At 31.0% G+C, this 26,115-nt stretch overlaps 4 protein-coding genes across 4 annotated transcripts; 1 reads left to right on the forward strand and 3 right to left on the reverse strand.

Moving 5' to 3' along the window:
• Positions 1–268: 268 nt before the first annotated feature.
• On the reverse strand, positions 269–1,021 carry LOC106760540 (E3 ubiquitin ligase BIG BROTHER-like). The gene has a single exon (XM_014643961.1). The coding sequence runs from the start codon at positions 1,019–1,021 to the stop codon at positions 269–271; it is 753 nt and encodes a 250-aa protein (XP_014499447.1).
• Positions 1,022–4,297: 3,276 nt separating this feature from the next.
• Positions 4,298–7,313, reverse strand: LOC106760889 (protein TAB2 homolog, chloroplastic). The gene is made up of 5 exons (XM_014644328.2): positions 6,785–7,313; positions 6,463–6,532; positions 5,801–5,972; positions 5,388–5,528; positions 4,298–4,643 (listed from the first exon to the last, which is right to left on the reverse strand). The coding sequence occupies exons 1-5, from the start codon at positions 7,252–7,254 to the stop codon at positions 4,384–4,386; spliced, it is 1,113 nt and encodes a 370-aa protein (XP_014499814.1). The 5' UTR covers positions 7,255–7,313; the 3' UTR covers positions 4,298–4,383.
• Positions 7,314–9,923: 2,610 nt separating this feature from the next.
• On the forward strand, positions 9,924–18,140 carry LOC106762458 (tRNA-dihydrouridine(20/20a) synthase). Its single transcript, XM_014646380.2, has 13 exons — positions 9,924–10,059; positions 10,414–10,474; positions 10,558–10,684; positions 11,540–11,667; positions 11,753–11,822; positions 11,922–12,024; positions 13,852–13,969; positions 14,049–14,130; positions 15,965–16,026; positions 16,412–16,484; positions 16,602–16,682; positions 17,062–17,142; positions 17,626–18,140. Exons 2-13 carry the CDS (start codon positions 10,440–10,442, stop codon positions 17,782–17,784), a joined length of 1,119 nt encoding a protein of 372 aa, XP_014501866.1. The 5' UTR covers positions 9,924–10,059; positions 10,414–10,439; the 3' UTR covers positions 17,785–18,140.
• A 632-nt stretch (positions 18,141–18,772) lies between these two features.
• Positions 18,773–20,125, reverse strand: LOC106760541. Its single transcript, XM_014643963.1, has 3 exons — positions 19,916–20,125; positions 19,493–19,637; positions 18,773–19,335 (listed from the first exon to the last, which is right to left on the reverse strand). The coding sequence occupies exons 1-3, from the start codon at positions 20,123–20,125 to the stop codon at positions 18,773–18,775; spliced, it is 918 nt and encodes a 305-aa protein (XP_014499449.1).
• Positions 20,126–26,115: the final 5,990 nt, after the last annotated feature.

The following is a 26,115-nucleotide window of genomic DNA, read 5'->3' on the forward strand; positions in this document are numbered from 1 at the left end:
AGTAACTCAGTCAATACATGAACATAGAATCACAACAATAAAAAGAATTCTAAGATCTTGAACGAGAATTCTGACGCAGATCGGCAACTGACAGGAAATTGTTTTTGTAAACCACTTTTATATTTAAAAAAAAAAAAAGCACATTATCAATGTAAATCATACCCAAAAATTGCAATATTACTGGAAAAATTACAATCTATGCAGATTACTGCAAAGAATACAAATAAGAATAAAATAAAATCGATGAAGTCCTCCATGGATAAAGAATTCAATCACTCTGAGTAGGAAAATAAAAGCGACACAAAGGGCAAGAATTGCCTATGTGCAACCACTCACTGATGCAGCTTTTGTGAAACGCATGCAAGCAAGGCATACGAACACCAAAAAGAAAATCCTCGAAACAAATGGCACACGAACCCTTTTGTTGAACATCCTCCAAACCTTCAACAAATGCCTTGTCAGCAGGCATTAATCCATAATCCTCATCGTCTTCGTCGAAACCATATTCCTGAGCTTCCTCAAAATTATCATCATCGCTAACGCTGTCGATAACACTCACACTTATTCCATCTTGGTTTCCACTGACACTAATTTCATTGACACTTATTTCAGTGACAGTTATTCCATCTTGGTTTCCACTGACACTTATTTCATCTTGGTTTGCACGAGCAATGGCGATTTCCACACGCATACGAAGAACAGGTGTATGTGTGTGAGCTGTGTCACCAATCATGTCACGTGCACACCGTAACACTTCTGCGACCACGACACCGTGAGCATTTTGAGGCACACCCACGTCGGAAAGACAGGACACGATGGTTGTTTCATTCAACATTTCATTCTTCGGAATGTTTTGAAAGTTGTGGAGTAAACCGTTGTCAAAGGCTTCTTCTAATTTGCTTCCATTCAAAACCTGCATGTTTGAGTACTGAAAATCTACACTGAAGTGTTGTTGATCATTGGGCCAAAGTCGAGATTCTGACGACACTAGTGGGTATGCTTTACAGTAGCATTCATCCATAGAATTCATTTGAAAAGAAGAATGATCAGAAAGAAAAACAAGGTATAATGGAGACTAACTGCGGAAGAAGGAAGAAGAAACAACAATATTAGAAAGTGAAACACCAAATAATATAAAATAATTACACTAGGGTTTTGGCATTTATAAGAATTGGGGAATACTTATTAATATATCTATATCTATTTATCTATTTATAATAATTGTTTAACAATTTTATTCTTTAAATAATTATACTTTTTTAAATTTAACCATCTTTTTTAATTTAGTACTTTTTAAATTTAATCGTTTTATAAATTTAATATAATTATTTATAATAAAATATTACCTACAAATAAGTAATTGTTATTTATGATAAAATATAAATAATACTTATATTTTTTTATAAATATAAATTTATTATATTCTGTTATATATGTTTTCACTGATATATTTAAATAAAAGGAATTTAGATCAAGATATTTTGTTTTCATCTTTTTTTAATGGAATATTTGAAGATTTTATATTTGGTTCGTAAAATTTATTATTTATATTTGGTTTCAACCATTGTGTTGGCTCTTCAAACGATTTTTGAAATATTTTTTAAAATTTTTAATTTTTTATCATAATAAATTATATTTTTCCCCTCATATAATAAGATGATATGTGGATAGAAGTAAGTGATATAACGATATATCGAAATACAAGACAAAATAAATTTTAGGTCTAAATTTTAACAAAAAACGGTAAACATAAAATTTGTTAATAAAATATTATCTACTAAATAAATAATTGTTATTTATAATAAAATATAAAAAATATTTATATTCTTTTATAAATAAAAATTTATTATATTTTATTATATATGTTTTCAATGATATATTTATACAAAAGGAATTTCACATTTAGATCAATATATTTTGTTTTTATCTTTTGTTAATGGAATGTTTAAAGATTTTATATTTGGTTCATAAAATTTATTATTTATATTTTGTTTCAACGATAGTGTTGGCACTTTAAACGATTTTGAAATATTTTCTTAAATTTTTAATTTATTGTCAAAATAAATTTTACATTTTTTCTCATATAATAAGATGATGTGTGGATACAAGTGATATAATGATATCGAAATACAAAACAATATAAATTTTATGTCTAAATTTTAAGAAAAAAAAGAGGGTAAACATAAAATTTGTTAATATTTTAGGACAACAATTATAACAAAATTTGTTATATTATTTATAGATATAGGATTGACAAAAGAAAGCTACAAAATAAAACAGATTTTAAATCAGTTTTTTTAAATGAAATATATTTTGTATTTTTAAGGATATAATTACGAGAGAACATGATCACGGTAACACTATAAATTTAAGATGATTGAAATATATTTTTTATAAATAAAAATTATAATTTATATAAAAAAAAGGACCAATACTTTAAGATATCATCACTATTTCGAATATTAAGTTTTGAAATTGGTTAATCTTTATAGTGGATGATTGAAAACTAATATAATAATAATAATAATAATCTATATCTATATTATTATAAAGAAAAAATAAATTACTTATATTTTTATAGAATTATAATAATACATTATTGTTATAATAAGGAAAAGTGAATAAACATACATAGCAAAGGTTAAGTTGGAACTTAAATTATTTTTTTCTAATCATTTTAAAAATATATGTTTTATTTATTTTTTTATGAAAAAAAGATCTCAATTTGGATAGTATAGTATTTAGGTCTCCATAACCTATCTTTTTTATTAAGACAAAATTAATGATAAAATAATACATATTTATATTTATTTGATACATATTAAAAAATATTAATAATATAAAAACTAATATTTATATTCTTTTAAAAGAAATAAAATAATATCAAATGAATATAAAAAATACATGTCAAACAACATCAATATCTATTTTTTTTTACATAAAATATACAACATAATAATTTAGTCATATTTAAAAGGTATACCTTTACTTAATTTAATTACTTAGTTATGAGAAAACGGTCTTCTATAATTGTTTCCCTTGCTATAAACCTTTTCTAGTTTTTGTGTAAAAGATTTTCTATAATCTCATTGCTTCCCTTGTTACAATCTTATAGTTTTGTGTAAACGATCTCCTATAATCTCATTGTTTCTCTTGTTATAACCATCTTCTAGTTTGTTGTAAAGGGTCTTCAATATCTACAAAGAAAAACTTCTTTTAACAACACTTTTTTAATAACTATTTGACAACGCATACGTGACAGTTTGTGATTGGTCCGTTTTAAATATTTTTTATACATAAGTTCAAATAGACCAATAAAATGATGACACATGTCCTGTTGTCAAAAAAGTTATCAAAAAGTGTTTCCAAAATATCATTGTCCTATCTATAATATCATAGTTTCCCTTGCTATAGCCTTCTTCCAGTTTTGTGTAAAGTGCCTTCTATAATCTCATTGCTTCTCTTTATATAATCTTCAGTTTTGTACAAAAGGTGTTCTATAACCTCATTGTTTCTCTTGTTATAACCTTCTACTTTTTGTGCAAAGGATCTTTTATAATTTCACTACTTCTCTTGTTATGTTGGATTTTATAGGTTTTAAAGTATATAAGAGACAAAAAGAAAAAGAAAAACTGATATCTTTTATTAAACATAAACAATAAATATTTATACTACAAAATTTGTAATTCACAGAAATATCGCATAAACTAATTAATTAAATAATGTATAAATTATAAGAATATATTTTTATTTAACTGTTTCAATCATGTTGTTTGTGTCACAAAATTCCAACATGTTATAACCCTTTTCTGGTTGTGTTAAGGGTTTTCTGTAATCTATAAGTCATTATCTAGTTTGGAGTAAGTGTAAGTGATAAATGTATAGATAAATTCATCCTTTTCGAAGTTCTCAAAATTCAAAATCTGCATAATGCACTTGGTGCTCTCTTTTTATTCTGTTGTATAAACGAGGTCTCTTGACTCTGGTAAACACACTTTTGTTATCCTCCTTATGAGAATCTCTCACCAAACGTTTCTTTGCTCTTTTTTCTTCCTCTTTTATTGCTTAATTCATTATTACAACCAATCGAGGCTTGATAATGGTATTAGTACTCAATTCTGCATGCTGCAGCAGCGGCACATGCTCACAGATCTTCAACAGAAAGAAAATTAAGAAAAGTTATAACTTTTGAAGTGTTATGCTCAATCACAGTTAGTGTTAAAGAGTGAGAAGTGGACTTAAGTTTAGTTTATCTTTAAAAAACTAGATTGTAAGATAAAATTTATGCTCATTTGTATATTATCAATCGTCTTATCTCTAATATATTCTTTTATAGTATTATTTGTTCGGTGAAGACTCAAATCATCCATAATATATGTACAATTACACAGGTGGAAATGGCAAGTCTAGCAACAGATTGAAGCCAGCACAATCTTCAGAATCCAAGTCTGGTTGGATTGCAAGGAAATGCAAACCTCCACAAGCTTTCTTAGCAGCTTCCCAAGCTTCAGCTTCACTAGATGTCTGGGGAGTTTTCTTAAAGGTGGAAAATATGTATCGAGTAGAAATTCCAACAGAAAGAATCAGACGAGCACGAGCAGCATCTGCTTCGACAGCACAGACCTCCAATCCACTTAAACCAGCTGTGGCAATAAATGGTGAAAGCTTTCAGAATTTAGAGAACAAATTTATTGGATAAAAGATATTCACAATCAGACAAAGCACGCTATTGTTGATGATACAGCACATCACAAGCATTATGCAAAAGCTTTTCAGAATCAAGACACCAAAAGAAGAAACCAGGTTTTAGGTCTCAAAATCACTTGGTGAATCAAGTTGTCATTCTGCTATCCATTTATTTAAGAGTATCAACATAATTAGAATATAAGATGCATGATCAATTAAGTTCCACTAAAGGATAATTTATTTTCTTGAAATGAGATTAGTAAAAATTAAATGATGTTAACCAACTATCTTGCATAAATTTGATACTTCTGCTTTTTTTTAAGCATAAAGGGAATACTTGTATAGAAGAAAATAAAAAGTAAAATGAATAAAGTTTCTTCTGTTACATTTGTTTTGGGAGAAGCTAGGTAAGAGAAGAGGACTCCTATAAAAAGTAGAAGTGCAAGAGTTAATTTAACATCCGAGGAAAACTTAATGAATTTGATCTTTTTATTTCCTTTTAATTGTTTATGGAGAAGTCAAAACTCAACTTCACTGTTGCTTTGTAATATATAGGGGCAGCAAATCAAATTGTTTGATCTGATATCAAACACATTGTCACCATCTATTTAAATAATTGATCCCAAGCATAAAAAGAGTTTGTTGTGAGGGACAAAAAATGAAATATAGTAGCAGAAAACATGAAATTTGCAGTTTTGTACCTGCCAATGCCATAGCACTAGAAGATGCAACAGCCAGTCCTGGGATTAATGTGTTGTCATCAATTTCAAGACCCAACAAATCAAGATCTAGCCCAGAACCACAAAATCCTTTCTCAAAGTTCGACACCTCTTCTCGGACAGCTTTAAAACAGGTTATTCAAGGTTAGAGATGTATATTCTAGGAGAATAATTTAAAGCATTAAACTTACTTGTTAATCATTTTGTGTCAAAAGAAAAAGAAAAGAGACCATTATAATCCATGTAACGTTGGTAGCAGTTAAAGTTTAACATAGTAGTAAGAACATTGATAAATGAAAAACATATGCTTCAGACCCATTTGTCAAGCAAAAGGGACAGACATCATTTGTCAAGCAATTGTGAAACTAATTGCATGAAATCTTCTATCTCTATACCTGAGTAAGGTAATTGGACAAAAGCCCATCTTTGCCCATAAAGAATATCTGGAAGTTCCGTGGGAAAAGGATTATCTAGTGCCAAAAGAGTTTTGGATGCTTCTTGAAATCCAGGGTGCCTCCTATATATGGTCTCATACCGCTCCTCTAGCCATAGAATAATTGACACACACTGAAAAGAATAAGATGAACCACATAAAATATAGGCCAGTTCACCAATGACAAGAATATACAAATATATGATGCTAAATATACCATGAAATTTCTCTGTTATGAACCTACATATGACATAAGGGTGCTATTGATATTGGAAAACTTGCACACAGACCATACTGGACTATTTTGAACCATTTGAATGAATTATCAATCACAAAACGGGAGTGAGAAGAAAATCGAAAGGGAAAATCGAAAGCAGAGAAATTTCTTTTCACAGCCACCACAGTAAAAGTTGAATTTGAAACCATACAAGCAAAAACAAACTCTTGTAGGGTCAGTGACCACCACAGGTATATAATTCTCGTCAATCATATGACTCGTAACCAACCAAGTTTTTGAATTTACAAAAAGAAAGCTAATAAAACTTCACTAGATGTCATGTAAAGAAGATTAGGCAAGATCATTAACATGGTCTAAAACGCATAAAGTAATTTCTCCATAGATACCCGTTTGCTAGGAACAGGCCTTATGCGAAGCTCATTACATGCATTTGTAATAATTGTCTGCATCTGCGACCTGCAAAGCAACAAACACTTAAACCAACATTCCATACTCCAACTTCTAATTGGAGAAACATCTTCATATACTATATAGAAAAATAAGAAAAAAAAAGTGAAATCAGTTTTTTTGTGAATTGAAATTAGAATTCATTTCTCATTAACTTCTAAAAAATCTAATATCAATTCATGCATAAGCTAATTTAAGCTTATTTAGAAAGTTGCTTCACTTTTGCTATTTTTCCTACAACGAAACTCACTCGTGAACTACCTGAAGAAGCGAATGTTTCTGGGCAACGGGACACCCAATTCATCGCTAACAGCAACAATACCATCCTTCAAGGTAATGCTGTTAATGACATTGTTTGGAAAATATTTGGTGTACTGCAACGACAGCGTTTTGTCGCACACAACGAGCTCCCAAATCTTCTTCCCTCTGGCGTCGAGAATGGGCCTGGAGCAGAAGTCAAGTTCCCAGTCTGTTATGGTGGCAGGGTCGGTTTCTGGGTCAAGGTATCTGAGTTCCGCAGTTGGGTCATCTTCTTCTTGGAGAATTGCTTCCGGTGCTTCTTTCTGGGTACTCTCCGACACGGAATGGGTTCGAAAGTGGATCAGTTTGGGGTGGCTGTGGAAGGGAAAAGTGGTGCATGGGATTCTGATGGGTTTGGATGGAGAAGTGAATTTGGAATGTTTGAAAGATGAGGTTCTTATTCTGGCGGGGTTGAAGTTCAGAGTAGCCATGGCTGTGATGTGTGTAAAGTGATGTTGTTTCAGACAGAGGTTTATGTGTGGTTGTTGAGGTAGTTATCCTGCCACGATGATCTTATTCGGACACCATGGGCCTTCGGTAACGGGTCATTCATGGCATATCTTCCTCCACCCCCATAAATTTTATATCTCCATTTTACCCTTATTAAAAATTTACTCAAAATTTATTAAAGACATATCATCACTTAACTCACATTTGTTTATTAAAGACATATCATCATTTTATAAGATAATTAAATCATATTAAATATCAACTAAACATTGATAAAATACAATTACTAAAATAAACACATAAAAATTAATCGACATTGGACTTGATTATCCGAATATACACCTTTAACATAGGATTTTATTATAGTCATGCACTTGTAATAGTATTTATATTTTGTAGACCCATTAACATATGAGTTATCACGCTATTACTCACAAGATTAGTCCTCTTTACGCCTAGAACCGAATGTCCAATGGCTAGGACCTCCTATAATTCTTTTCCCATTCCTCTCTGTATGAGTTGAATGGTTAGTAAAATATCATGATACCTCATTTCTAAACTTCCATATGTCAATGCATACACTATACATCACTACCACACAAATTTTCACATTGAAACTCTCAATAACATACTTTAGACATGCACAATTAAGCTTTTGCTCAACACCCACAAATATCGCTCGACGCTATAAAACTTGGTTTGTGATTTAAGTGAACTTTGACCTAGTCAATTGCTAAAAATGGTATTCCTTTTCAAAGAGTTGATTTAACATAGTTTTTATATCTTAAAACTTATACTAATTTGCCTAATTGTTCAACTCTTCAGCTCACTCTATCATAATAGTCCAAAACAACAAACAAAATCAATTCAATCCTCAAACCACACAATCCAATTTAGGTTTAAACACTCATTGAACAACACAAACACAATTAGGACACTTAACACAAACACGATTAGGACACTTCATTAGGACTACTAATCAACAAGAACTAACAAAAGAAACATAAATACAAGTGAGCCAAAAAAGCCACATGGAAGGAAAAACAAACCAACTTATCATATTAAAGAAACAGATTGGTTGATCTTGACGAGAGAATGTGTATTTTTAAATAATAAAACTCATTTATAAAAATTTTATTTATATTTTTAAAATTTTTATTATTAAAATAATCAAGTCACACTATTTTAAATACACTATCAAATATACATTGTTTTTTGTATGCTCTTCCAAAGGAAGTTTTGAAAGAAATTTCAACAAAAGAGTTACAAAATAAAATTAATAACTCCTATTCTGAAAAAATGATTTCAAAATAAATGATAAACTTAATTAATCAAATTAATTTTAAATATTATATTAAAAAAAATAAAAATAAATATCATTAAAATATAATAAAATAAAAATTTTAAAAATGACAAAAAAATTTACCATAAAAGTTGTCACTCCTATAAAGATTTTAAGTAAAAAAAAATGCTTAATATTAATTTTGGTTCATAATTTTGTTAGTTGTGTTCAAAGTGGTCCTCTTATTCTTGAGTTGTTCAAGTAGTATCATGTTTTGTAAAAATTGTTCAAGTTAGTCCTTTTTGCTGAAACTAACAATGAAATATCCACCTTAGTCAATATTGAATGACCTTCATTACATGTGTGAATTACATGGCAACCTCAGGTTTTAGGGACTCTATGCAAAGGATAAGATGAACTAGCGATTTTAGGGGTTTTTCGCTATTAAGGTTCTGAACGAATTAGGGATTTCTATTTCTTTGTGGTTTAGGATTTGATGTGGAGGTTTGGTTTGACGAAGGAGCACGAGAAGGGATTTCTTGACTTGGAAGAAGGTGGTCTACGATGGTGTTTTGGGTAACACTGTGTTTCTGGTTTGCAAGTCGTAGCCATGGATGTTTCGCGGTGGAGCTCTTGATGAAGGGAATGATGATGGTTTCTGGGTTTTCCATGGCTGCGCGAGAAGATTGGTGGTGGTCGCTTAAGGAAAAGAAGACATGAGACCATGGTACTTGTTGAACATGGAGATCATGGCCATGGTGGAAACAACGGTTGACGACGAGACTCGTGGTGATATGAAAGTGGACGAAGACTGATGACTAATGGGTGGAGAAGTTGAGTCCCTACAATGAAAGTGATGGCAAGAGGTTACTGGTGTGAGGTTGGACGTTAGTGGTGCAAGGCTAACCGTGAAAAAGGTGGTGGTCAACTAAGATGGTAGAAGAGGAAGGCAAGGAAAATTAGGGTTTCTAGTGGAAGATGATGATGACGTGGAAAAATGTGATGATGTGACAACTTGTAGTATTATGACAACTTGTGATATTTTATTATTGACTAAAGGAGATATTACATTGTTAAAGTTTTTAACACCTTAAAAAAAAAAAAAAAAGACTAACTTAAACTATTTTTGCTAACACCCTAAAGAAAAAAAGGACTAATTTATACTATTTTTGCAAAACATGAAGGCACTCTCAAGAACTAAAAATGTGAGGACGATAACAAGAGCAGGGGATTAAGCCGAAAAAAACAAAAAGATTTTACATAAAAAAAAAAAAAAACGGAAATCGTATTTCCCCATTACACTTCAAATCTTTAATTTCGTATTGAACCCATTAGATAAATTAACTTAATTTCGTGTGTATAAATACTTTCGAGCATAAAGGGGGAAAAGCGGGGGCACAGCATACGAACTTTCGGATTTTCGATACTTTCGGAGAATATAGACTAATTTGTCTCCGAATTCTGCGACCTGTCGCTTCCACCACTTTTCGTCCTTATTGCACAGGTTATAAACCCTTATGTGCTTCCCTTTAAACCTTCCTATTTCACATTCTTTTTGGTCCGAAAGCGCTTTCGCTTGATACAGAATTGTTACCATAATAATTTGTCCCGATCATTTTATTTTTAATTATTTGTTTTAGTAGAAATTTTGTTCTGTTCCATGATTAAAAAAAAAACAAAGTTTCTTTCTTGATCGAAGTTTTTATTGTTGTAAGTGATAGTATCTTTGAGTAAAAACTACCATTTTTACTTTTTCGATGTAAGTTGTAACATTTAGTCACATAAGTTCTAATATCATTGTGAGGGTAAATCATAGATGAATTTGTGCTGATTCGGGTTGTTTTCTGCATTTTCTCAGGGGAAGAATCACTAAGAACAGCTGTGATGGTTGCAAATGGCTATTTTCCTCCTTTGTTCAGGTGTTTAGCTGTGTATCTCTGCTTTCTGCATATGCACTAGTGATATTTCATCAATCCGATTTACTGTTCGCTTGGATTTTCAGTGTGGCCCCAATGATGGACTGGACAGATCATCACTATAGGACTCTTGCACGTCTCTTGTCAAAGCACACATGGCTCTACACGGAGATGCTTGCTGCTGAAACAATTGTTTATCAAAAGGGAAATCTGGTAAGCTTGTAAACGTATTTCTTCTTATTGAAAGAAAAGGGTGAAAATAATTTGGGAGGAATGGCTATGAATAATAATTTCATGGTTGCAATTTGTCAAGGACCGGTTCTGCTAAAACCTTAAGCTTCTAGGTAGAGTGTTATTTATTGTTAGTAAGCTCACAGCTCATGCTACAGTAACTAAGTTGTATGGAGGGAGTGAAGAAGGTTTTACTTTTTGAGTATTGTATATACCTACCGTTGTATTGATATCATGCTGATGTCAGTCACGAACATCAGTGAATATGCACAGTATTATGTGGATATATTCTGGTTCAGTTGTAGTTTATCTACCTATTTATGTCATCAGAGATCTAGCACACTTTTAATGGAAGAATCCTTTTGGCTTTAAGTTTGGATTATGCATAGTCTAGTCATTTCACATGTTGGAGCCTCCTAAAAGTTTAAACTTATAAGTAGGGACTATAGCTTTATATTTCTAGCACAACTAATATTGTCTTCATAGATATCTGTGGTGAAATGGTTCTCAGCTAGTCACTGCTGAGGTTTTTTTATTTTTATTTTGAAGTTTGTTAGATCTATAGGGATGTTTCCGTTAGTCTTATTGGATCTACGTGCTTTTGATTCATATTATTTGAAAGGTTGAGAGAAACAATCTTTCTCAATAAAATTCAAAGTGCAGTTTTTGAATGATTAACAGGTTGTTCTTCAACTTTGGTTCATATATTTTTGTTAATTATCTCATTGCAGTAGGTATATCTGTGTGTGTGCAGAAAAGCACAAATTTGTGGGTGGAGCCATTTCTGGATAATTTGTCTCCAAAAAACTATTGATTCTTCTTGTCAATTTTGCTCAGGACAGATTCTTGGCATATTGTCCAGATCAACATCCTATTGTGCTTCAAATTGGTGGAAGTAATTTAGATAATTTGGCAAAAGCAACTGAACTGGCAAATGCGTATTGCTATGATGAGATCAACTTCAAGTTTGTTTATTTTCTTATCAGCTTCATTCATAATGTTTCATTTTTATATTACTATCTGGTAGATTTAATTTTTGAGTTATACCAGCTGTGGATGCCCAAGTCCTAGAGTAGCTGGACGTGGATGCTTTGGTGCACGTCTTATGCTTGATCCAAAGGTTAGGACATCATCCATACTTGATGTGAAAGCAGATTGAATATGTAGACTTTCTTAATATATATGCACTGATGTGGAACTCTAATGTTTACAAGGAAAGTTTGTTGCAGAGGCTATTTCATTGATTTTTGCCAATACAAATGTACCTGTTACTGTTAAATGTCGAATTGGTGTGGATGATCATGATTCCTACAATGAATTGTGTAAGGTCCTTTTTCAACAACATTTTTTGTCTATTCACAATTAAACGATGAAAAATTCTTTTGTATCGTGTTCATACCTGAGGAGGAAGCTTGCAGGATTTAAAGATCATGGCACACCACAAGCCTTGGCCATAGGGCTTGTAGTGGTATTTTCAAATGACCCACCACTACCATTAGGAATCACTGACAGGAATCTGAGTGAAATTTAGTAAAATTCTCCTTCTGCCATGATCTTCTAGTCGCCCAGCATCTTCTTTGCTTGTATATGCATAAGTGATCTGGATTCTATTTCTCATTATACCTTAAGATGGTCTTTGATTTTCTCCTATAATTCTGCACAGGAAAGGATTTTGAATCACCCTCCTTTGGTTCTAAAAATGACATTGAGCTAGTCGTTTTCATCAATCTGTTTTCCATTGGTTGGTTAGTCCGCACAGGTAGGCTACACCCATCTCCATATAGAAATGTTTAGGAAGATGGATGGATAGCTCCTTTATGTTACCCCACCATCACTTTTCTTAGCAATACCATCTTTTGTTTGATGCTGGAGGATTCTTATTGATTTGGTTAGTGAGCACAATCCACTCTCTAAGTTAAATATTCTATAGGGGTACAACTTTTCAACTTCAGTTTGGTCTGGATTTCTTCCCATTGAAGAAAATATCCAAGGTACTTTGGTTTTGTGTTTGGTAAAAAAATTGTTTAGTTATCAAATTGCCAGCAGTAGTTCTTGATAAAATATGTTTTGACCCCTACGTCTACTCATTCTTGATGTACATATCTGAGAGTTGGAATCTCCATATGCCAACCTTTTGAAATTCTGTCCAGTTCCCACCATTGAAAACAAAAATGCTCGACCATTCATTTCTACCATCGCCACTGGTAATCTTTCCCCATCAAACTTCCCCTTGAGCTTGAAATAACACTCCACTTTTTGGACCCATCCCAAGTGTCCTCCAAAAATAGGGAATGTTGAGCTTCCGCCAAAATTTTTTTCTCGCACTTATCCTTGGATCCAATTTTGACATATCTCCTAACATTGTTCCTCATCCTTCCCTCCATTAAGCTCTCTTGCCACTTTGCATCTGCCAAATGTTAGTAGTTTCCTTGTCATGTTTGTTATATGCATCTATCAAGATTACAAACATGACTCCAGCTCAAGTGTTTGACTTCCAAATCTGTTTATGAGAGAGAAGTTAAGATTTTGTCATTGTCGAAGACATCGACTAGACATAAGACCAAATTATAGTATATAGGTGAACGCAAACCTTTCTTTACAAGCTAATCCTGTGAGGTTGAGTTAGGCTTAAATTCAATTTTCTTAAGATGGTATCAAACCTAGCAATGTGTTAGGCCTCATGTCACCTACTATTGAGGGTTCCCTCTTAGTCTCAAGCTTGAGATGTGCCGTCCTCAGTATGAAGGGGTGTGTTGAAGAGTCCACATCAATTAGAGATTAAATCCAAATTATAGAATATAAGTGGGTGCAAATCTCACTTTACAAATTGGTTTTGAGATTGAGTTGCACTTAAAATCCACTTTCTTAAGAGTCATACTACTTTAATTTTACTATTTTTATAACAAGGAAGCCCCTCTTAGAATCTCAGGGTTGAATGGTTGTTATACCTTTTTTATTGTGTTTTGAGTTTGAGTGCTATTCAGTAAGATGGTCACATTTTGTGAAACAACTGTCCTCAAAGCAAATTGCTACGAATGTGATTTAGAAGCAATACTTTTATGTTAGGTCATGATATCTATAAAATAATTGTGCATTTGTTGTTGCGGTTACATATTAACCTTTATACCATCACTTTTGTTGTCTTTCAGGTGATTTCATTTACAAGGTTTCTTCTCTGTCACCTGCCAAGCATTTCATAATTCACTCAAGGAAGGCATTGCTTAAGGGCCTTAGCCCAGCTGAAAATCGGAGTATTCCTCCACTGAAGTATGTGCCGGAGTATTGAGATTTGATTTTTGTAGTCATTTAATATAGGATTGGAGATGATACACACTTTTTAATGCAGATATGAATACTTTTATGGCCTCTTACGAGACTTCCCTGACTTAACATTTACAATCAATGGGGGTATTACTAGTATTGATGAGGTGAGTTGTTATCTAATTGTTCATTCTATTTCACTGAGAGCTGGTATTCATTATAGAGAAATTTTCTGCGATGTATTATCATTTAAAATACATCACTGTATTTAAAGTTCACATTTTTATGATGCATGGGCGCTGAAAATTAAAGGACATGGCACCTGCACACACATATTGTTGGGCATGTGTTTGATATGAAAACACGTCACCAGTATTGTACATTCTTGATGTATAAACCCATTGAAGAAGCATCTCCATCTTCAAGATAAGCTCTAGGGAAAAATCAATAATTGACTTCTAAAAGTAAAGATAAGACTCCAAGGTAGAAGACCATTCTCCCAAGTGTATCAAACTGACAACTTTCATTTATGATTCAAAAGTTATTTACAAAGAGAGGGAGTGGCTATATACAGCCACTTCAGATAAGCTTGGCCGAAAATTATAAAGAGAAATGAGAGGGAAATTTCAAAAATTAAATTCCTAGATCTAGATCAAGGGTCAAGATCATCTCCATGCTTGTGTCTCATTTTCCACACTTGTGTCACTTTCCCTGTTTGAATCTCATTGACCTTATCTTCCATTATTTTTGCATTACAATTATATTTTTGGATTTTTTAAAGTTATCTATATATATTGTATTCTTTTATATTGTTTTATGTATATGTAGATATTATATTTTTTTTGTCTGTGATGTTTCCACCATAAACCGTTTAGGCTTCCTGTATATTTTCATACTAGAATTTTGGGTCCCAATTATCTGGTATCAATAACATTGCCAGTAATCCTAGAGCACACAATCACAAGCTTGATTAATCTATACTTATTTTTCACTATATTCAATAGATATTGATGAGTAGAAGCTTGGATTAAGGTTGTGAGGATGTGAAAGTTGCTTGAGAGCGAACATGGGAAATGATTAAGGATCTGCTCGAGGACCTTTTCAATTTAATGCCGTCACCATCTTTTAATCGGCAACTTCGTCACTGTTCAACTGGCCCATGGCCTGACTGGGTCTCCTTTGATTTTTCTTATGTCAGCCCTTGATTCACACGCATCTTTATTACACAGTCACCCATGTCTTGATGTACATCGAGTGCCTCATGTCACCTTTATACATGCTCAAATAACTTTAATTAGTTTTTCTGTCATTTTTTCTTAGTTGGTGCTGAGGCATGAGAATCCAAACATTTCATATTTTGTTCTTTCTCGTGAGACTTACATCCATCTGAACTTGCTCATTTTTACTACACTCATCTTTCTTTCATGTTGTCCTTTTACAGTTCAACAATCAGTAAAATTTAGTAGTCATATGTATAACGTTATTATAAAACTTGCCTTTGGGTCTGATAGGTACTTATGATTACAAAAAGAAATCTTGATGCATATAGTATATGCATAATTAATTATATTCCCTTTTGCTTTGATGTTGCTTTATAACGGTCACTATCTTGTATAAATTCAGTGCTATACCTTCTTGAATTCTACTTGTGGACTGCTGCTATTAGTATAAGGCCATTTGAGACGAGGCTAATGTCTCCTTAAAGTCAATATAATATTCCATGTACAAATGTCAATATTATATTGATCAAGCTATCATTTGGGTTCTTATGAGTTTGATCTGCTTTTTTTGTGCTAACATTCTTGTAACTGGATTTTATAGTTTTGATATGTCTGATGTTTAAGCTACCAAATAATTTTTTTCTTCCTTCCTAGTTTTTCAGATGGTTAAGTGTAGACATGAATGTAATGAATCATTAGGCATTTTGTAGCTTTGAAATTGGTGTTCTAATTATAAGGTGCTTATTATTCTCTTGCTTCTGTTTGTGAAATTCAACTGTAGGCCAATGGAGCTCTAAAGGCCGGGGCCCATGGTGTTATGGTTGGACGTGCTGCATACCATAAGTAAGTGTCAAATACAAATTATTCATCTAATGCCCCTTTTGCATCTGTGAAATCTCAAATGCTTTCAAACATCAGTAGTCTTTTATTTTAGTCTGCCTAGAAGTTTTATTCCCTGATGAACGAATATAAATTTGCATTGAAGTTAATGCAATTGTTATCAGTGGAGATCTAATTCTAATGAAGTATGGGGAATGGCAGGAATATATTGAGGAGTTGTGCAGTTCTGTTATCATGTAAAGAACCACTTATCCTAATTTCTAGATTAGGTTGACAGTAGAAATGATTATTTCTAATAATGTTTTTTCTGTTGTTTGAACTTTCTTAAAGCGGCTTATATAAATGGATACTTTGTTGCTTGAATAACCGTTGTTAATAATTTCAACAGCCCTTGGCATATTTTGGGACATGTTGATAGTGCAATTTATGGTGCACCAAGTAGTGATCTTACACGTCGTCAGGTCCAGTCACTGAAATTTTGAACTAGAATGGATTAAGCTGATATTTTACTAACATCACTTTTGGTACGAATTGAGCATACTAATTTTTATGTTCATTCTTTTTCTTATTTCATAAAGGTTCTTGAGAAATATCAAGTATATGGGGACTCAGTATTAGGACAATATGGACTCGGCCCAACCGTGCGAGATATTGTGAAGGTGGTAACAGACAATAACCCATTAGTTGATTGCAAAATTTATAATATTAAGGAGAGTTTCTCTATAGTATTATATAAACTTATTTAACATAGGGGCATAATAAAACCATATTCTTTTATATATATACATGGCTTGTAACTATAGTTATACCCACATGTTTTTTTGTTTTTTGATTTCTTGTCATGGTTTATAGCTTTGACTCAGTTATGGGTTCTGTTTCACATCGGGATTTGGGAGTTAAAAGACTAGAGATGCACTGGAGGATTTTTTTTTCCCTTTACTCTTTCTTCCTCCTCCCATTCATTAGCATGAAGCAAGTTATATTTTTTACCTCCACTTATAATTTTCTGTTACCGTATGAATGTCATGTTTGTTGCAGCCTTTACTTGGTTTTTTCCATTCTGAGGCTGGGAATGGACTTTGGAAGCGCAAAGCAGATTCAGCAGTCCAAACTTGCACGGTATAATTTACTATGAAAACCCTCATATTATTTGAATGCTTAGACAATATTCTACTTTGTATTTAGATGAAGTTGTCAATGTCCAGGACAATGAAACTTCAATCATCAAGCAAATCTTACATATTCTTCTTAATTTACTTTTGTTTTCCCTGCTTTCCGTTCATGGAAAGAAAAGATGTTGTTGTGTTAATTATCTTATAAAAAAACTTAAACGCCCATAATTTAGGAAGTAATTAGTTAGCTCATAGGTCATGTCTACATGCACACGAGTCAACAAAACTGTTGAAGGAATAGGCAATAAATCTCTCACTCTTGTATTAAACTTCCTTCTTATCCTTTTATATCCAAGGTACTTTTGTGTCATCTCATTAGGATCTTGTTGGATAGGGTTAAATCATCTCTCTTCTCTGTGTACAGTAACTGACATTTTATTCTTAAGTCGTTGCATTCCTTCAAACACTAACTGAGTTTTTAACCATGCAGACAATTAAATCATTTTTTGAAGAAACCCTTGTAGCAATTCCTGACTCGGTCTTGGATTCACCTGTTGCGGAACCACAATATGGTCGTGGAGATCTCTTTGCTGACATACACAACTTGCTACCTCCACCATACACAACAAGACAAGAGAATGTCATATAAATAAATCGATCTGATATCTAGGATGGAGAAACTTGTTAGGAGACTGCAATTCTGCAATTCTTTGTGATTTGATTTTTTACTAATGATTTTGATCAATAGTGTAATGTGTTAGCATCATCACTTTAGATGAATGTTGGGTAGTTCATATTACAGGTAAGACCAACATGGCATTATTTGAGAAAAAAACAAGCACTTGGAAATAGTCATTTTTCTGATCCTTATTAGCAAGCATTTCATGTAGCATCCTCGACTTCTAGGCCAATAACGCATGTCGTTGGTTTTCTGAACATGCAACTCATAATTGCTACATGTATTATTCTAATTTTAAGTTTAAATATTAACTTAGTCTTTATTTTCGTTAACTTTGTCAATTTTATTTAATTTGGTTTGTTTTATTAATATCATTTAGATAATTAACTAATAGTGACCAGTCTTTTTCACGTTTAGGTTGTGAACTTTTTGGTTTATTTATTTATTTTTAATTAGAAAAGGTTTATTTATTTTCTTTTAATTAGAAAAGGTTTTTTTTATTTATTTTTAATCAGATTTTTTTTAATTGAAAAAACGTCTTTTAATGGTTTATATTCAATTTAGTTTTTAAATTTGTTACTTTTGTCTAATTTAATTTTAATTTTTTTAAAATAAAACAATTTTATTCCTTTTAAAATTGAGATCGAATTAATTTTTTATATTGATATTTATATTAAAATTTCTTATTTTAGTAAATATTTTTAATTTTAGGTTAGAATTTGTTTAAAATTAGAATGAAAATTTTAAAAATAAGAAATAACATCATTAGTTTAAAATTTTAAGAGTCTAAAAGTTACGTGATTTTTAAAATATAAGAGGTTAAAAAGTGATTTTGGATATAGTGTTAAAATAGCATAATTATAGATTCTCTCTTTTGGATATATTTCTTATATTTTATTCAAAATTAATAAGACAATTTTTTTTCTATTTTCTTTCTTTACAGACTTAGCTTCTTGTGCTAGATTTCTGTCACATTTTCCTTGAAAATGGTTTGCTCCTCCTTCAATTGTTTTAGAGGAAAGCTTTTACCTTTCATTTTTACCTTGAACATATCTTGACCAGCTGCATCTTTAATCAAGCAATTTTTGTCTTCAAAAATAACTCTAAATTCTCTTTCAATCAGTTCACCAACACTTAACAAATTTTGGTCAATTTCAGGAACAAAAAGAGCATCGGGAATAAACTTTGTGTCTGCACAGCTTGTAATTGCGACTGTCCCCTTGCCTTTGACTGAGATATAATCACCATTACCTATTCTGGCTTTGGTGACATCAGTTGGCCTTACATCTTTGGAAAGAGCCTTGTTGAAGGTCATGTGGTTGGTACAACCGTTATCTATCAGCCAACTTTCACTTGATTCAATGCTCAAGTGACAAGTAGCTACAAATAACAGGTCTTCCTCCTCCTCCTGATCAGCAACCTTAGCTTCTTCCTCTTTGTTGATTTTGGTTTTTGCATATGACAACTTCATGTCCAAGTTGATTGCACTTGGTGCATTTACCGTCAGGTCTTTGCCAACATCTGAATGGAGGGTGACCCATTTTATCACAATGTTGACAAGGTGGGTAACTTTTCTTTCCACCCTTTCCTTTATCGTAATTATTTGTATTGCTCTAACTGTTGGCTGGATGATTCTTCTTGTAATTTCTGGCTTGTTGGATTTAGACTAGAAGAGCACCTTCAACAGCGTGATCTTTCCTCATCAAACTTCGTTGCTCTTGGGCTTGGAATGCATGTAGCACTTCTGCAAATGTGATTTTAGACAAATCTCTTGTGTTCTCCAAGTAAGCAATAAATGCTTCATACTTTTCTAGCACTATTACCTGAAATTTCTCAACAATTCTGGAATCAGGAAAATTGCTGCCTAGCAACCTTATCTTGTTGGCAATACCCAACAATTTTTCTGAGTATTCTTTGATTTTTTCAGACTCTTTCATCCTTTCTAATTCAAATTCCCTCATTAAATTAAGCACCGGCTTCTTATTCTTTCATCCGCAGCGTACTCTTCCTTTAAATAATCCCAAATTTCTTTTGCTGATTTAAGAGTCATAATTCTTGTGAAGATGGTGTGAGAAACACCAGCAAATAGGCATTATTTTGCCTTTGCTTTTCTAGTTTTTCTCTCCTTGTGAATTTTGATCTGGGCCATGGTAGGATTTTCCGGCAGCGGAAGAACTTCATACTCTTCTTCTACAGCTTCCCAAAGATCTAGAACCTCCAGATAAGTTTCCATTTTGACAGCCCAAAGATCGTAGCTTTCTCCATCAAAGACTGGAGGTGCAATTTGTGAGAAATTTGATTCAGCATTCATTTTCACAGGTCCCGTAAGAAAAAAGCTCTCGATACCAATTGTTGGTTTTTAGAAGAAAAATGAAGCAACAGGGAAATAAAGATAGAAGACGATGGAGAATTTCTGAATTCAGGAAAAAGATAATTTATTCAATATACCATCATTACATATATAATGATTCAAAAAATTCAACAATAAAATAAAAAAATCCACTTAACAGTTTTCAGGTGGATAAAATACGGGATTTGCTCCTAAAGTGTAGCAACCACTTATTTACTCAGTCATATCTAATAAATTAAAATAAATTAAGGCAGTTACAGAAAACATAACTTTAACCGTACCCTTCTAGTACAGCGATAATCCATTACATTCAATGGCGGATTTTGTCCACTATATTCAATGTCATAATCCATTGAACCTCTTAAGTATCTCATAAGTCTAGCAAGTACATCCCAATGTTCCTGATTTAGATATTATGTGTACCTACTCAGTTTACGTACTGCATAAACAATATTAGTTCTAGAAAAGCCATCAAGTGTAGTAAGCTCTCAATTATCTGGGCATACTAAGGTTGAGATATAAATTTTCCTTTATTTTTCATTAATTTAGAATTAGCATTATAAGAGATACTCATTGGTTTTAGGTCACAAAACTCAAACTTCTAGAAGTTTCTTAATGTATTGTATTTGGGATAGTAATATACTATTTTCCTTCCTTATGATTCTAATACCTAAAATCATTGGCTTCATTCATGTCTTTCATTTCACAATTTGATTTTGGAAACATTTTTTTTTCAAAGAAACGTGGTTTATTGGTGACCATTAGATACCATTTTTTTGCTTGGAAACATTTTATATTAATAAACCATGTTCCAGTAGATAATACTTAGAAAATGTTATCTATTAAAAAAAGTTGTCTATTGATGATTTTGTAAATTACATTAATATTGCTCTATCCATTAGTTATTGTCACCTTTAATTTAAAATGAAAACATTTAATAAGTTTAAAGTTGAAACGGGTGGTAATAAATTGAAGAATTTAATAGTGTATTATTAAATGTTTTGTGAGTTATAAAGATGAATGGTTATTGCAATTAATGTATTGAAGAGTGTATAAATAGGATGGGTATTGCATGAGATTATGTATAGAATTAGTATAGAAGTAGAAAAGAAAAGAAGAATTTTGTAGAATGGGTTTGAAGATAGTGTTAGTGGCTATTATGATGGTTGGTTTGGTTTTGTGTTCAGGAAATGAAATTAAGAATAGTGGTAAGGTAGCAAAGCAAGGAGAGATTTGTCCGCAAGAATGGTTTTCCATGGATATGTTTTGTGACTCTGACGCACAGTGTCACCAACAAGCTGGTGCAGTTTGTAAATGTATTAAACACCAATGTTGTTGCCATCATAAATAAATACAACATCTCCTTTTTACTTCTTTCTTCTAATCAATAACTATCTTTTTATGCTTCATTTTATCCCAATTCATATACATCTCAAATCGATCATTTTTATAAGTCTCAAATCGATTTCTTAATTTTTGTTTTTCTTAATTGGATTCTTAATTTTAAATTGAAATAACGCGACTTTTATTGTTGAGTTGGCTTAACAATCGTTAAATTGGTTTAACAACATCAAAAAAACATTGTAATATTGCTCAGTTAACAATGATGTGGAATCAAATTAATCAGATAAATGAACCAGAAACCTTAGTCATGTAATTGTCTTTAACCTCAAACTAGAAACCCTAATCACACTAGACCACCACGATGCTGCCATCGAATCATGTCGTCAACCATTAGATGCTTTATAAAATATAAAAACTGAAATTTATTGTTTTTTTACTTTTTAAGTCTAGCATAGTTGTAAAAAATATCACAATTAATTAAAAAAAATAAAAAAATTATTAACTTCTTATATTGACAAAAATCAACGTTAATTTAACGTCATATATTGACAAAATTCGACAGTATTTTAACGTCAAATTTTTTAAAATTAGACATCAATTTAACGTCTTTTAATATGACACCGTTCGCAAATTCATCATTAGTCCAAAATATTCGACGTTGTATTTATAAAATTGGAAAAACTTATGGAAATATAAAAAATTAAAACATTTTTATTTCAGGTAGTAAATAAAATCATATTGTAAAATCAACATATGTATAACAATTAAAGGTAAAAAATAGCTCCCTCACACTACAAACCGTAAAAGAAAAGTAAGATATGCTTCTCAACATTCATAAAAATGAACAATTGCAACAACTTTAAACCTTCTCATAAAAAATATTATTACTATTATTGTTAATATTATTAATCTATGTATTATTAATATAAATCGTTTTATATTATTATTATTATTAACTATTTTTTTAATATTATTAATATTATTAATTTTTTATTATTATCACATAAATGTATTATATTATTATTTATTTTATTATTGTTATTAGGTTTTATCATTAATATTATTAATTTTAATTAATAATTACATTTATTTATATCATTATCATATATATTATTAATAGTAGTAAGTTTTTAAAATTTTAAGAGATTAAAAATCACATAAAATAATAGTGTTGCTTTCCACTTTTTACTCTCTTAAATTTTTAAAAATCACTTTTTAACCTCTTAAATTTTAAAAATCATTAATTTTCAAACTCTTAAAAATCAGATGTGGTGCTAGTGTCTTAATCGATTAAGTATAATCCATAATTAGTTAAAATAGATTAGAGACACACTAGGTATATGTTCTTTATTTTAAGTGATTAAGAAATTAACTTAACTGATTAAAACAATTAATAGAACTTAGTCGATTATGAAAATAACATAATCGTACTACAAGAAAATAGTATATTTCAGACAAATTATTACTTAAAGATAGATTTTACACTATTAAAAATGAATTAGGGATCTAGATGTTGAATTTGCATCCTAAAAAGTGGAAATAACATGGCTCCGCATATTTTAACTGATCTCATAATTGATTAATATGTTAAGCTGTCAAAAATCAATTGTTCTTTGTTCTAATCAATTAGACCACTTATCTAATCGATTAATAAACCTAATACCATCAACTCCATATGCTTAAAGCCCAAAATATTGATGAAAATGAAGGAAAGAGGAAGAAGACGAATCTGACTAAATTTTGTGCTTTAATTCCTGTGTCTGAATTCTGTTTTTTAGTTACTATGTTTTGTTTCAAATTTGATGGATTAATTGTTGAACAATTATGGTCAATTTTTGTTGGATGGTTGTATTAAACATATATGACCTAAACCTATGATGTTAGTTCATATTTTTAGGAATTACATAACTAATATGCCTATACTTTATAGTTTATCTTTCTCTTGCCTTGTTTTATGTTAATTTTCGAACGGAGAGAAAGTGTGTGTTTAATGATGCAGGTTCAAAAAGAACATGTGATTAAAATGGAAATCTTGTTCATCATAAAAAAGGAAGAAATTATTGAGAGGAAGCGTTTTCTCAAGTTTGGTAAAGCGTGCTTTTTGATGATGAACTTATTAAGTCTTCTTTCTTAGGTGATTAAATTGTTAGATTAGATTAAATTCATGTTAGATAGATTCTTCGTTGCATAGAATAGAAAAACTGCATAAATTTGGTGTGGTGCTATTATATATCTTAATCGATTAAGTACAGTCTATAGTCAGTTAAAATGAGTTAGAGACACACTAGGAATATGTTTTCTGTTTTAATCAATTAAGGAATTAACTTAATCGATTAAAACGATGAGTAAAACTTAATCGATTAAAACGATGAGTAAAACTTAATCGATTAAAACGATGAGTAAAACTTAATCGATTAAATGCATCAGTTTTTCATGTAGGCTATATATATGTGTTCTAATTCATTTTCAGTGACAAAAAAGTACTTAGAGCTTTTAATTGTGAAACAAAAATATTCTTTAAGAAGTCTTGGAGAATTATTGAAGAAGTCAAACATCAATTGAGGAAATTCAAGTTATAAAGCCCTAAGAGTGAAAGAAAAAATTAAGGAATGATCTGAATTATGGTTTCTTCATAACACTAGAGGTGTACCACGTTTTATTTTTCTATAAATTGTAATTACCTTTGCTATGTGGACAAAGTTCCTAATGTGAGTGTGTGTGGTCTCATCCTTAGAAGTGTAATCTTGATTCTTAGTGTGGATGTGTGTAGTCTCACCCTTAAGATTTTATATTCTGTAATCTTAATTTATTATTAGTGAATTTCTTTTCAACTCAGTTTATTCGAAAAAGACTAAATATAAACTCTTAAAGAGTTAATCAGTACAAATCTTTGTTGATTTTTTTCATTATTCTTGCTTATTAACTTGATAAATCTTTGAAGCATTGAAAGATTCATTGAAAACAATTTTATACATTAAAAGTTTTCAAATTTTATATCAATTCACCCCTCTTTGTTATTGATATAAAAGGGTTTACTTTTTAAATAATACTTGTAAAAGGTTATGAAAAAACACAAAACAGTTAAATTTTTGTTTTATGTTAATTAAAAAAACAATTATACAAAAAACCCATGTCTAAAAAATATATTAATATATGAAACTAATATTTCATTATAAAAAATATAATAAAGAATTATATTTTTTAAGAATAAAACTGAAAAATAAAAACGAAAATAATGAATATGTATTAAACTATATATATAATTTTCTAGTTTACTCTTTTCAGTTTTACATATCGATATCGGTTTTTTAAACTAAAATATACAATATTATTTTTCAGTTTAACAAATTATTTATAAAAAAATTATTTTTATCCTTTTCTTTCTACATATCATAATAAAACATATGGGTAGACTGGTCAAATATTAGGTGAAAAGCAATAATACGAATAACAAAATATGCTGAACTTAGAAAATAATTTGAAGACTTAACGTTCATGTTCTATATAACGTTCAAGACTTATATATGATATTAGTTATTAAGTTATGGTAAAACGTATTAATTTTCTTTTACTCTAATAAAATATTAATAACGATTTTCTTTTAATATTGAAAATAATGAAAAGAGGAAAATAAAATATTTTTAAGGAGTTGGAGAAAAGTTTGACCCAATAATTTATAATATTAGTAGAAAATGAAACTTGTGGTAATAAATTAAATATTGAATAGGTATTGAGTTGGAGAGATTAATAATGTGTATAAATAGGGTTGTTGGTATTGCATTATTATCTCATACAGAAGTGTAGAAAAGAAAAAGAAAAGATTATTGCATTGAAGATGATGAATGTGAAGATAGTTTTGGTGATGATGGCTTTGGTTTTGTGTTCAGGAAATGATGAAATTGAGAAAAATGAGGCATCAAAGGGACCAATTTGTCCATTGGATTGGATTTCCATGAAAAGGTTTTGTGCAACTGAGGCAGACTGTCTTAAACAACAACCAAAGGCTACTCTTTGTAAATGTATTAGCAACCAATGTTGTTGTCAGAAATAGAACAACATCTCCTTTTCTCTTTTCCTTAATAACATCAACTTTCTATCTATCAATAATTACTTTATAATCCGTTTCATATCAACTTCTTTCTCTTCATCTATCCAATATATTCATACCAACATTTCTACTTCTTCCTGCATTTATCATATAAATAACAAACATTAGAGTAAGCCATTAAGAAATCAATCACAGTACCACGAATCATTTAAATGTCGACAATTTATAAAACTCCCACTTAGTTAATAATCGTATATTCATTTTAAACACTACATCAATATCACCTAGAGATCTTTATTGAAATCATAATCACCATGTTTTCCCCTTCTTCTTATTCTAAGCATACCACCTCATGCATGTATAATCATATTCAAGGTTATACTATATCCATAGACATCACATTTCATACATCATTTAGGACAAAAGAGGAAAAACAAGCAACTACAATGAAACAATTCGCTTAGCGCATAGTGGTTGCAAGGGGAGACCAGAGGGCTTTTGTAGAACGAATCTAACTCGTTATGCGAATCCCTCTAAACAGAGAGCAACTCTCCTAAAT

The sequence above is a fragment of the Vigna radiata genome, chromosome 5 (assembly GCF_000741045.1).
Source record: "Vigna radiata var. radiata cultivar VC1973A chromosome 5, Vradiata_ver6, whole genome shotgun sequence".
NCBI classification, from domain to species: Eukaryota; Viridiplantae; Streptophyta; class Magnoliopsida; order Fabales; family Fabaceae; genus Vigna; species Vigna radiata.